General features: G+C 39.1%; 2 protein-coding genes across 4 annotated transcripts in view; both read right to left on the bottom strand.

The window, feature by feature from the left end:
* The window catches only part of LOC146562831 (rho guanine nucleotide exchange factor 28-like), a 44,937-nt gene extending 39,491 nt beyond the window's left edge, over positions 1-5,446 (bottom strand). For 2 of the 3 annotated variants that reach the window (XM_085295040.1, XM_085295041.1), the window contains exons 1-2: positions 5,235-5,445; positions 4,360-4,392 (exon numbers count right to left, since the gene is read on the bottom strand). In XM_085295040.1, coding sequence (XP_085151166.1) covers positions 4,360-4,392 — 33 coding nt within the window. In that variant the 5' untranslated portion in view covers positions 5,235-5,445. Of the gene's footprint in view, positions 1-4,359; positions 4,393-4,494; positions 4,582-5,234 lie in introns of all 3 variants that reach the window. The other variant, XM_085295038.1, reaches the window with a different exon arrangement.
* A 196-nt stretch (positions 5,447-5,642) lies between these two features.
* utp15 (UTP15 small subunit processome component) lies at positions 5,643-12,568 on the bottom strand. Its single transcript, XM_085295037.1, has 12 exons — positions 12,399-12,568; positions 11,723-11,834; positions 11,128-11,220; positions 10,780-10,964; positions 9,786-9,964; positions 9,299-9,424; positions 8,313-8,448; positions 8,034-8,118; positions 7,685-7,840; positions 7,435-7,536; positions 7,121-7,254; positions 5,643-6,335 (listed from the first exon to the last, which is right to left on the bottom strand). The coding sequence occupies exons 2-12, from the start codon at positions 11,810-11,812 to the stop codon at positions 6,035-6,037; spliced, it is 1,587 nt and encodes a 528-aa protein (XP_085151163.1). The 5' UTR covers positions 11,813-11,834; positions 12,399-12,568; the 3' UTR covers positions 5,643-6,034.
* Between the last annotated feature and the right edge of the window lie 109 nt (positions 12,569-12,677).

Genomic DNA, 12,677 nt, shown 5'->3' with positions numbered 1-12,677 from the left:
AAATCTGATTTGCTGAGACCTTGAGGTTTTATATATTGAAATAATATTTATGTTATATTGAAAGCACAAGCTATTCATTTTTTTAACTTGTCAGCCAAAAAGTGGCAAGCTGTTCATATGGCAATTGTGAGAAAACAGCTGCTTATTCACACTTTCAGTAAATATAAACAACACTAGCATTTAATCAGTCTTCTTAGTAACCACTTGAGAAAGTCTAGCACTCACTCTTTACTCACAAGTACATATAAATACATCCACTATGTTCTTTGGCTAGTTGCTACTTTTTGCAGTCTCCAAAGTTTTTCAACAGATTTCTGCATCTTTGCACATTTCTGGGTCCATGCTGTTGTCTTCATGTGATGCTTCCACTTTGAATACGTGGTTATAACTAATGCAACCAAAAGATTTCAAGTATAAAGGCTGAACATGAACTAGCTTCACTAGCTACAAAATAAAAGCTTCCCAGGCTAGTTGTCTTTTAACAGAGCTGCTGCTTTTTCACCACCATCCAACAGTCACAGGGGAAGAAATCTATTGTAGACAATATCAATTTGTCCACCTACAGTGGCCTCAATAGACCAGTGTATTGAGGCCACAAGACATATTGTGTGGGTTATTCTTGGAAACCTATCAAAAGACTGACTGAGGCGGGAGTAGAGGAACAGGCCTGAGGCAAAAAAAGCTGCAGCCAAAATGTAGGTCCTAAAGGTAAGGTTTACCGTGAAATGCAATATACATTACAGATTAGTGTAGATGGCTTAAGAGTGTATTTTCAGTAGTCTTTCTTTTGGCCTCAACAGCTGACCTGATTTCTCATGGTTAATACAACCAGAGGCTTTTTGCTTTCACTCCTCTTATTGACTAAAATAAGGACACTTTGAGTAATCCTGCCTCCATTTCTCATTGTCTCACCTAATCTAACCTTTGCGTTCACTTATTTATTTCTTCATGTCTGGAAGATTTCTATTTGACCACAAATCCTCAAACGTCAACCAGGCTTCTCCTGGACCCTCATTAAGACTCTCTACATCTGTATGATTGACCAGACCGTGACCACTAATGGTAATGTGGTCACTAAATGAAATACTGGAAATATCTGTTGATAATGCCAGAGGCAGAAGAAGAATGGATTGGAGCAGACTTTCAAACAAAACTATTTCTGGTGCTTTCAATGATATGAAGTGTGCCAGTGTGGCCATATGCTACTTTTTACTTTGTCTTGCACCTTGAAGGATAGCATATTATTATGTGGATGTGAGCACATACACCAATCAGCTACAATATCAAAACCACTTGTCTCATACTGTTTAGATCCAAGTGATGCTGCCAAAATAGCTCTGACTTGCTGAGGTATGAGCATGAGAGCTCTGTGCTTGTCTTGTGGTGCCTGACAGGGATGTTGGCAGCACATCCTATAGGTCCTGTCAGTTGCTGGGTGGGCTGCCTCCAAGTTTGACTCGACCAGTTCAGTGATTCTGCTCCATTTACTGTTACTCAAGTTGTTTTGTTTTCGCAAAGGGGTGTGCTTGGTTTGTTATAATACTTAGGTTAATGTTATGTTTCAAAAATATTATCCAGAAAATGCAGAAATCCAGTGTCATACACTTGGTCAAATGCATTGTTGTGTTGCTAAGTGATCTGCACTAATACAACAAAGCATTTTTCTGTATGTGATCAAATTATCCTATAAAGTCTGCAAAGTTGCACCTGAACAAATCAACAGACTTCTGGAACAACGTCTTTTGGACAGAGGAGACCAAAGTGGAGATGGTCATAATGCACAGTGCCCCATTTGGCAAAAAACAAGCACAGCATATCAGCACAAACAGCCAAAGGACCTGGGCACATTGGAGTCATTGAGTGGAGCATCTGTATGCCAAAGTATTCTAGAGTCAAACTGTCCCAACAGTTAAAGATTGGCTGAAACTGGGTCATGCAACAGGACAATGATCACAATAGTAACAGACACACACTTTCAGACACATGCTTTTGAGTTTTAAAAATTGTAATAACTATCAGGGGCATGACATTAGTTATAGATTACTGAACTAAATGTGAGCAAAACATCTGCCTTTGATCTCGAAAGGAGCATGATTTTTCTTGCACTGTTTGGCCACCAAACCAATAAAAATAATATTTGACCAAAGTCATGCCCTGTTTGTGTACAGCTTAATCACAGGCAGCAGGGGTTCAAAGGGTTACCATGATCAAAAACGCCACATATCAAATACACAGCAATTACAATTTCTCTTTCATCAAGTAAAATACAAATAAAAAACATCACTGCGAATGAATCACGGAGTTACCAATTTGGTAGGTAGCTACACAAATGCCAGGATCTTATTGTCACCTACAGTGGGGCAAAAAAGTATTTAGTCAGCCACCAATTGTGCAAGTTCCCCCACCTAAAATGATGACAGAGGTCAGTAATTTGCACCAGAGGTACACTTCAACTGTGAGAGACAGAATGTGAAAAAAAAAATCCATGAATCCACATGGTAGGATTTGTAAAGAATTTATTCGTAAATCAGGGTGGAAAATAAGTATTTGGTCAATAACAAAAATACAACTCAATACTTTGTAACATAACCTTTGTTGGCAATAACAGAGGTCAAACGTTTACTATAGGTCTTTACCAGGTTTGCACACACAGTAGCTGGTATTTTGGCCCATTCCTCCATGCAGATCTTCTCGAGAGCAGTGATGTTTTGGGGCTGTCGCCGAGCAACACGGACTTTCAACTCCCGCCACAGATTTTCTATGGGGTTGAGGTCTGGAGACTGGCTAGGCCACTCCAGGACTTTCAAATGCTTCTTACGGAGACACTCCTTTGTTGCCCGGGCGGTGTGTTTTGGATCATTGTCATGTTGGAAGACCCAGCCTCGTTTCATCTTCAAAGTTCTCACTGATGGAAGGAGGTTTTGGCTCAAAATCTCACGATACATGGCCCCATTCATTCTGTCCTTAACACGGATCAGTCGTCCTGTCCCCTTGGCAGAAAAACAGCCCCATAGCATGATGTTTCCACCCCCATGCTTCACAGTAGGTATGGTGTTCTTGGGATGCAACTCAGTATTCTTCTTCCTCCAAACACGACGAGTTGAGTTTATACCAAAAAGTTCTACTTTGGTTTCATCTGACCACATGACATTCTCCCAATCCTCTGCTGTATCATCCATGTGCTCTCTGGCAAACTTCAGACGGGCCTGGACATGCACTGGCTTCAGCAGCGGAACACGTCTGGCACTGCGGGATTTGATTCCCTGCCGTTGTAGTGTGTTACTGATGGTGACCTTTGTTACTTTGGTCCCAGCTCTCTGCAGGTCATTCACCAGGTCCCCCCGTGTGGTTCTGGGATCTTTGCTCACCGTTCTCATGATCATTGTGACCCCACGGGATGAGATCTTGCGTGGAGCCCCAGATCGAGGGAGATTATCAGTGGTCTTGTATGTCTTCCATTTTCTGATGATTGCTCCCACAGTTGATTTTTTCACACCAAGCTGCTTGCCTATTGTAGATTCACTCTTCCCAGTCTGGTGCAGGTCTACAATACTTTTCCTGGTGTCCTTCGAAAGCTCTTTGGTCTTGGCCATGGCGGAGTTTGGAGTCTGACTGTTTGAGGCTGTGGACAGGTGTCTTTTATACAGATGATGAGTTCAAACAGGTGACATTCATACAGGCAACGAGTGGGGGACAGAAAAGCGTCTTACAGAAGACGTTACAGGTCTGTGAGAGCCAGAGATTTTCCTTGTTTGAGGTGACCAAATACTTATTTTCCACCCTAATTTACGAATAAATTCTTTACAAATCCTACCATGTGGATTCATGGATTTTTTTTTCACATTCTGTCTCTCACAGTTGAAGTGCACCTCTGGTGCAAATTACTGACCTCTGTCATCATTTTAAGTGTGGGAACTTGCACAATCGGTGGCTGACTAAATACTTTTTTGCCCCACTGTATGTGCTGATAGATGTGTTTATTTTTTTCCCTGAGTTACTTTGAATTAGCGTTCAACAGCAAAACAAACAAACAAACAAAAAAACAACAACACAGAAATGATTTATTCATATGTCTGAAAACACCATTTCCAACAACACAGTGAAAGGGTCACTGGGTTCACATTTAAATAAATCGTACAGAGAAACTACAGCTAACATGATGAACAGACATAGGAAGACATATCAGTCACACCCTTTCAGACACAGCACAATCTGTCAGTGACTTTCATTTTATAAACAAGGATGCTGATCTCTCACTGAATTCCAAACTCAATTTTTAGAGATTTTCCAGAGGGAAAACTAACTGTTGAGATTAATTTAAGAAGCTGATCTAGGCTGCAAACTGGGGCGCATACTTACATACAGAGGCACTTTTCTTCTGCTCAGTTCCATCTGCAGGGAAGACAAACATAAAACAAAAAGATAACTGAGAGACTAAAATGAAAAAGAGAAAACACACTGCACACTTGGAGTGGCCATGTGACTACCCATTACCTCTTTTGTTATTTTGGTTATTCTGCTTTTTCCTCTGATCCTGAAGAGATTACCAAACCTTTTATGTGCCGTGCTGAGTCAGGGGTCCTGTGATGAGACAGGATAATCTTTTGATCCCAAGAATAATGATTTTAATGATGATACTATTCTGCCTTGGTGTGTTGAAGCACCGAAACGCCAAATGTTCCCAAATCTGCTGTGTGTGTGTGTGTGTGTGTGCCTGCGTGTTTAGTAGGAAATCGATTGGATTTCAGCCTGCAGGGTTCAGATCGGTTCTGTATCAGTGGTCACTTCCTAAACTGGACACAATCCCTGTAAAACAACTATTTTTAAAGAAAAAAATTGCTTTTTTTTTTTTTTTTAATTACTGCATTGCATTTACATTTAAAATGGTATATATATTTTAAATAACATTAACTAAATATCAGAGTGTCAAAGGAAAAACAATTTAAAGGGGGTAGGGGGACTTTGCGCTATTTTGTAAATATGCTAGCTATATGACACAGCAGAAGTGCTCATCCCAGTTGGGACGTCAGTGGCTATTTCTCATAAAATATCCTCCACCTATCTTAAGGTGCAATTGTATTTTTTCTTGATGGCTCAAAGTCATTTTACTTATTGTTAAAAGCTTTTTAAATTACGCTGTTTTGGGAGTCTTAACGAGTTAGCAAACTGTCAGTAAGACTGCATGCAAAACACACACTGAACTAATTCCTCAAGTAAAATATTGACGCACCCACCTGCACAGGGGCTCAAACTCCGACAGAACCTTGGCAGCACGCTTATATGTGGGGGAGAAAAATCCCTCTAATTCGGATTCATCCTCCTTTTGCTAACTGCTAATTCAACTGTCCGTATTTAGGCTACAAGTTGGGAAGGGGTCGACAGTCGGTGCTGATGCGCTTGCAGACTGAGCCTCAGCCTCCACTGACACAGCATCCTCTCCTGTCTCTGTTTAAGCCTTCGGTCTTCCGTCTGCTTACATGCAAATTCCTCCTTTACGAGTGAAAGTTCAGTTTCTTTGAGGTTACAGCGCCCCCCAATGGAGGGCGATAAAACTGTGCCAGGCTATATAAACAAAAACATTCATTTTAACAATGGAAATTTACTGCGCCTGTTGTTCAAAGCAATTAAACAATTATAATCAGTCAGTGTGGAAATGGCAAACGACTTATTTTTTATTTGCTCATGAAACATTTACATTATAAAAATACACACTCACAGTGAACTCAGCCACTACCATGCATACAGACTCGCATTTACAATTCAACTTGCAATTATAAGCTTTCTAGTACAATGTGTGGATGCTTTACATCCACACATTCAGATATTCTTCATACAGTAAATGTATGGTCTCTCTGATCCTTATTGTGCTAGTCACACTGAATTAAATCACCAGAGTGAGACTGTGGTTTCGTCAGTCTCTTAAAACTTGCACCTTTCTTTTTCGAAATGTCCTAGACAGGAGCTTTGCGTCTGATGGTCCATTAAGAAATGTTTTAAAAGGTACTTAAACCCAGTCTAAAGTAGCTTATAAGTCTCAGGTGACCTGCAGCTGTGGTTTTGAGGTGCTTTGTTCTCCCTGAGTCAGACCATTCGACCTGCCAATGCCAGAGCATGGCACCTCCTTTCTTGGGAGGGAGGAAGCAAACATTGTGTCCAACATTCCCAACACCTCCAAAAGGTCCTTCTGGAACTCGATCTCTCTCTTCACAAGGTCCTGCAACCGCAGCAGCTGTCGGTCCACCACGGGTGACTGGCCAATGACTGACTGATAGATGTCCAGGATCATCTCGGCTGCTGTTACGAGGACAGGAGTAAATCTGGCATCAACCAAGTTCCTGGATGAAACAGAAAAAAAAGAATGAATGTGGGAAACATTTTTCTGCATGATCTGTTGTACAGCTGCAAACTATAAAACTCAAAGCATTCAAATCAATGAGCCAAAACATTATGACTTCTCTTTTGGTACTTTTTGTGCCACCAAAACAGCTCTAACCTGCTGAGGCACAGACATAGAGCAAGCTAAGACCTGATTTCTACTTCCATGGGGAATCTTTGTAGATTCCCCTACGACAGAACCTAAATATGCAGCCACTGTTGTTGCACTGTTGTTATGTGGTAATTACCGTGTGGTTGTGTCCCATGTTTTATATGGGGTACTATCCATGATAGAAACAGAAAAAGAACAAAAAACGCTGGGAGCAATGGTACTTTCTGTGAAGCATTTTCAGAATTCAGACAGCTATTTGTAAATTCTACACTAGACAAAAGATGTAAAGTAATAGTGCGTATTTTAGAACCAAGTGTTGACCTACAAATTCGTAAATCACACTTACATCAGTCAAAGGGGATTTTTTTGTGCCAAAGGTTCTTTACCCTGAAACGGGTACTTAAAATAAAAATAAAAAACTCCCTAAGTTCACTTTAATTCCTGCAGTGCAGACACACAAAATTGGAGAGACGTCTTTCAAGAATTAGAGGAACTACACAAAAGTGTCTGTGGTCCAAAAGTGACCGATCAAATAATTAGTGTAATTTTTTTTAGACCTTGAGGCTGTTATTCACTTCGTTTGTGAGGGGTCATAATGCTAACATTATGGCTCAGTTTTCTCTGGCATCTCACCCAATGATGAAGTTGAGTAACTGAGAGAGCCCTCGTTCATCCCTTCCTGCCAGTGCATTCTTCAGTGTTCCTCTTCTATCCAGCTCCTTTATAACAGCCACGGTGATCTCAGGCTTTCTGAATCTAATATATGTCTATAAACAAAAAAAACAATACCTTTGAACATTAAACACAATAATACTTTAAACTTTTATTTTTCCAAAATAACTGCACATACTGTTGTGTACTGCCCACTGTAAAATGAACAACACGGAGACTAAAAGGCACCTCAGCAATAATATAATGATAACACTATAAATCAATAAATTGCATACCCCCAGAGCTGTATCCAAAGCCTTGGATACGTTAAACCTTTGAAGTTGCTTGTCATATTTGGCCAAATGTTCTTTGACAGGCTTACTGACAAGATAATCATCCTAGAGAAGAACCAAGAATTGAATGAATCAAGGGTGAGAAATCAAACAGTCTCATGAGTCAATCTGATTTTGTGTTAACACTTAACACTTTGCATTACATCTGAGAATGATTTTCACACCTTCTACGTGTTACTAATCGTGAACTTGCCTGTTTAGGGACATAATTTTTCCCTTTCACAAAGACACGATACGATGGACGGCGCCTCTGTTGGCCAGCTATTTCCTTTGAATCTTCTTGGTTTTTCCTGTGTTTGATACTCAGAATACTGTTGGTCATACCCACAACAATGGACGCATCATCCGGCTAAAAAGAAAAAGATATTCAGAGTTTTACTTTTATCAATTAAAGAAACAGAATGAATTCTTATAGCTGATCTCGCCCATCTAAGCTCACTTTGGTGGTGTATTCAGTGAATGCACTTCATCTACAGAAAGGTTGAAATAGTAAATAAAATATATATTTTAGCAACTAACAAAGGCTCAAGTGCATGACTTACAGCCAAACCCAGACTGAGGATAGAAGCAGCATAGTCAAAGTTGTGGACCACTTTGTAGTTTGTTGTGTTGTACACCTTCACGTGCCTGAAAGACAAACACGGGATATGCATTAAATCAACTTTCCTTTCATGAACGCCCTAGGTACACAGAACAAAACCAAGCACATGATTTACACATGTACTATTAACTAAATATTCAGCATTGTGACGTTTGATTCCACCAGTTAGAACATTTCCTCTTTCTTTGTTATGACAGACGTGCATGCGTTTGACATTTACCTGTCAAGAGAAGCTGACAGCAGTCTCTGTCCGTTGCTGCTGAGAGCCAAACTTGTGACAGTTTTGTGATGGTTCTTCAGTGACACCAGAGGCTGGCCTCCTTTTAGCAGATCCCAAACCTTCACATGGCGCCCTCCTGAAAAAAAAAGGGATTGAAGGTTTTTTAATGCTGTGGTTAACCATGATTAAATATAATGTAAGGTTTGTAGATGAGGGCACGTAATAAAATAAAAATATTGTAACGTTTGTCTGAACTGCAGCCACAGTGAAGCATGAAATGGACTGCTGTTGTTGCCCTATGTTGTAGTCCAAGAAAATTACGTTCTAAATGAGTATTTAACAAGTACTAAATAAGTACTCAACACAAGTTAGTTATTCCAAGTAGTTGCCATAGCAGCTGGATAATTTGGCATAGATTTTGCACCAGATACCATTCCTGGCACAACTTTCCCATTTATTCAGCCTTAGAACTGGCACATAAGAATGAAATCATTAAATCGCGGTCTATGATGCTTTTCCTTATTTTCTACAATATATGTAGTGTTAGGATGGTGGATGCTCATATTAAACATGGCCAAAGTTTCAAATAATGAAGTCAGCATATGTACAGGTAATCCGTATAGGCAAACAGACCCAGGTTTCAGCCGGGTTTAAGTGGTCAGTTTTAGACAGTTTTCTCCTACTCTTGTGTCGGTCATCCTTCAAATTGTCATTTCATAAAAGGGTTGTGAGCACAGCAGCTCCATCCATCTACTAAGAAGAGTACTGGCTTAAAGGTAGGCTATTCGTAGCCATGTCTAGTTCCAGACAATAGATTATTACTAGGGGCAGCACCTAGGCCCAGTGCAAGATAAACAAGGATTATTTTAAACTGCAGATGACTAAAAGTATGCCAACTAATTCCAGGAAGTAAAAAAGGTGTGAAGCTTAAAATTAGCTCAGCAGACAGTCAGTGTTTGAATTATATGAATTATACTGGTGACTACCTGCAGACACAAGAAGTCCCTCAGAGGGATAGAGGAGGACACTCTCCACTGGCTGGCCATGGTCCATGGTTATCACACTCTTTTCCACTCTGGCATCAAACAGATTCACTGTGTGGTCATATGATCCTAGAAAAAGAGCATCAAATGTTAGTCACACAAAATCAGGCCATCTGCAGCGTCACTTGATTCAACAATAGATGGTAGCATTTGGAGTGAGATTATGTAGTTTTTCTGCAGTTACTGACTTTGAATATGAATTAGTGTACTTCTGTCTTAACATTACATTAATGAGATTACTGTTCGTTGCTTGAATCCTCCATTATGTGGTGCAGGAGATGTTTTTCTTTCATTACATGACTGTTGGTAAAAATTGCACTCGAAATTGAAATATAAAATGAGTGTGATTGATGCCAACAGGGCAAAATGTTAACTTCCTGTCCTCCTCTCGATATTTCCACACACAATTAAAAATGAGCTTCTATCTCACCAGTTATGAAGAGATCTCTGTTGAGTTTGCTTGTGACACCACAGCGAATATAATCTGTGTGCTCTGTGTAGGTGGTGAGCTCAGTGGCATTTGGAATGTCCCAAAGTCGACAAGTATAGTCATCCGACCCTGTGAGGATCTGGTAACGATCTGAGGTGAAGTCTGTTAAATGTACTGCTCTGGGAAAAAAATAAAAAACAAATGACATGATTAATATCAGCTCACGTTTGAGACTGCACTTTTATAAGACAGAAATACAGGCTGTCAGAATTCTTGATGTCATCATCAAATTCAGTCGATGGATCACTCAAGAAATCATCATTCAACTACTCCTTTACTAAAAAAAACAACCTCATAAGACACTGCCAGCTCATCAGAGTCAATCAGACATTTTAACAGGACATCAGCATTATGGTTTTAGTGGTAGACCATTGATTTCTAATGTGGAGAGTATCCACCTGGTGGGTCATAAAAGTATTGCAGGTGAACAGGTAATAACCAATAAGACTAAAATTAAGTTTGAAATCGTCAAAAATGTTTGAATAAACAATAAAATAAATCATCAGCAATGGTCATTAGTAACATGTTTTGATTTTTACTTTTGTCGGTGAAAGTGACATAAGGAAAGAAATTAGGCTGCTGAAAGCAAGAATCCTCAACAATTCACTCACATTTTATTATTAAAGATAAAAACACCACACAGCAACATGCTGTAAACCACAAACTTTAAATAGTGATGATTTGTTTTGGTTCCTTCAATATTAGTGCTATAGAGGCTATATGTGGATTTGAAAGTGAGCAAAGAAAATGTGATACACAGGCATTTCCTCCTAACTGCCATCATAGCCAATTAGATGATAGTTAGAGTGCCAAGAATAGTAGTAACCTCAAAGTGCATCAGCAAATTGAAATTAAGCTTATTTTGTAACCCTTCCTTTAAATTCTATGACAGAACACTTTGTCACAGTCAGACAGAGGCTTGCGTAAAACTTACTTTGTGTGCCCTTTAAACAGCCTGAGGGCCACCTTGCCACTAACATCAAATAGTCGCACGACAGAGTCCTCACATCCTGCCACAAGGAGCTGACCATCTGACCTGAACCTCCCACAGTAAGCTGTATCCTTAAAACGGGTAAATGACTTGACAGGCTCCTGGGAAAATGGCCCATAAATGTGGATCTGTAACAAAATGAGTGTTTGAATTAGAAGACATCTTAAACACATCCTGCATACTTAAAAGTTTATTACTCATTAAGAAGCGAGTATAAGCCAGAATTGTTAAAGTGAACCCAGATTAAACTGAGTGGAAAATTCTACATTAATACAAGCAAAGCTAACATACTCTTGTGAATGCTGTCACAGCAAAATTATGTGGAGTCACCGGGGAGAAGTCTATGCTTGTGACTGCGCCAAATTCTTTTATCTGGACTGGAGCCTGTAGGAAGAGAAACAAAGTAAGACGAGAAAAGGATTTAAAGCAATTATTAGTAAATGTCATCCATCCATTTTCTTTCCGTTGTCTTATCTGATATCACTAATCTGTTTCAGGGCTAACATGGAGACAACCAATCAGGTTAATATTAAAAAATATGGTCAATTTAGAATCACCAGTTAAGCATGTTTTTGGACATATTACTGTGAGGCGAAGTGCAAACAACTACAGCACAGTGCCAAAGTAATTAAAATTAGTCATTTTCTTTCAACATATTTTGTTATTTATTCATAGTCCAATTCCAAAGTCTGAATATGCTGAAGAGTTAGTCTTCTGAAAAGTGTAACTCTGTTATTAAGCTATTACATTGACAATGATGCATTACTGAGATAGAATGGTCTTAAAATAACAAGTTTTAGGGGACAATAAACAAACCAAAATAGTGATTATACCATAAAGGACATTTTTAGTTGATAATAAACCGCATAGGAGAGAAAAGTCTTACCTTGTAGTTTTTCCAGTAGAGTGTGTCTTGAGTGACTTTCTCTCCAAGTTTTGGATAAACTTGAATTTTTGTGGGTTTAAATGAAGCCATTTCTGTGCTAATCACTTTACGTCTGTGAAGATAAATAAGGGATAAAAATAGGGATACATATTTACTCTTAAAAACTGCAGGTAGAAAAACAAGAACTCCTTTTGTGACCAACAATATCCAAACGTACATTTCTGTCTAAAACGGTAAATTCTATTTCGATTGTAACAGATTAGATAACATTAACATGATTTTGCTTCAGTTTGGGAGTACAGCAGAATTCAGAATCTGACAGTATCACTGTGATTTTTCAACAACATTTAAACAGTTTTAAATTAAACCTTTTTTCTGTTCAACGCGGACTGTATTGGAGTGCTCTCCACCTTTTACTTCGAATATTAGACCTTCCCGAGATTGGAACTGGCGACCTAACGACTTTACTTCACTGTAACGCATTGTTGTACATAACAATCGAAGACATGCAGTTTTTCTCGAATAGCTGAAAGTTTTACAAAGTTATTACATTCAAATCAAACACAGTTAATTACTCGGACAGTGGCCCAACGTGTTCAGTAAGGCACAACTTAGCTAGCACACTGCACTTTAGCCAGCTAGCATTTTCTTTAAACTGAGCTCTGACGGTTCTCACCTTTCAAGTGAAAAAGTCCAGAAGTGCAAACGTACTTTTTTCTTATGATATGCTGAAATTGGATGATACTGATATTGGCTGTCTAAGTAAACAAAAAGTTTCTCATGTTATCGAGTAATCACGTTGTCTCTCGTGAACAGGAGGACGCCATGACTACATGCGTGACTACTTCCGTTGTGGAATACCGTAAAATGTTCACTAAATGAATACTTAAAGTGAAAGCCTTTATATTTATATGTAATTTTGTTAATATATGTGATTGGTAATAAAGCTAATAGA

The sequence above is a fragment of the Mchenga conophoros genome, linkage group LG12, assembly GCF_057382185.1.
Source record: "Mchenga conophoros isolate Kocher_MC1m ecotype Shallow Benthic linkage group LG12, M_conophoros_male_GT1.1, whole genome shotgun sequence".
NCBI lineage: Eukaryota > Metazoa > Chordata > Actinopteri > Cichliformes > Cichlidae > Mchenga > Mchenga conophoros.
Note: the sequence above shows the minus strand (reverse complement) of the source record. Positions and strands in the feature narration are given on the sequence as shown.

Bases quoted from the DNA above. Each gene is read 5' to 3' on its own strand.
- utp15 (XM_085295037.1), bottom strand. From the start codon at position 11,812: ATGGCTTCATTTAAACCCACAAAAATTCAAGTTTATCCAAAACTTGGA. The intron at 7,537-7,684 runs GCAAGTTCACGA...GTTCTTCTCTAG, and splicing joins AAAATTATGTCCCTAAACAG to GATGATTATCTTGTCAGTAA. The intron at 7,255-7,434 runs GTATGCAATTTA...TTTTGTTTATAG, and splicing joins CTTTGGATACAGCTCTGGGG to ACATATATTAGATTCAGAAA.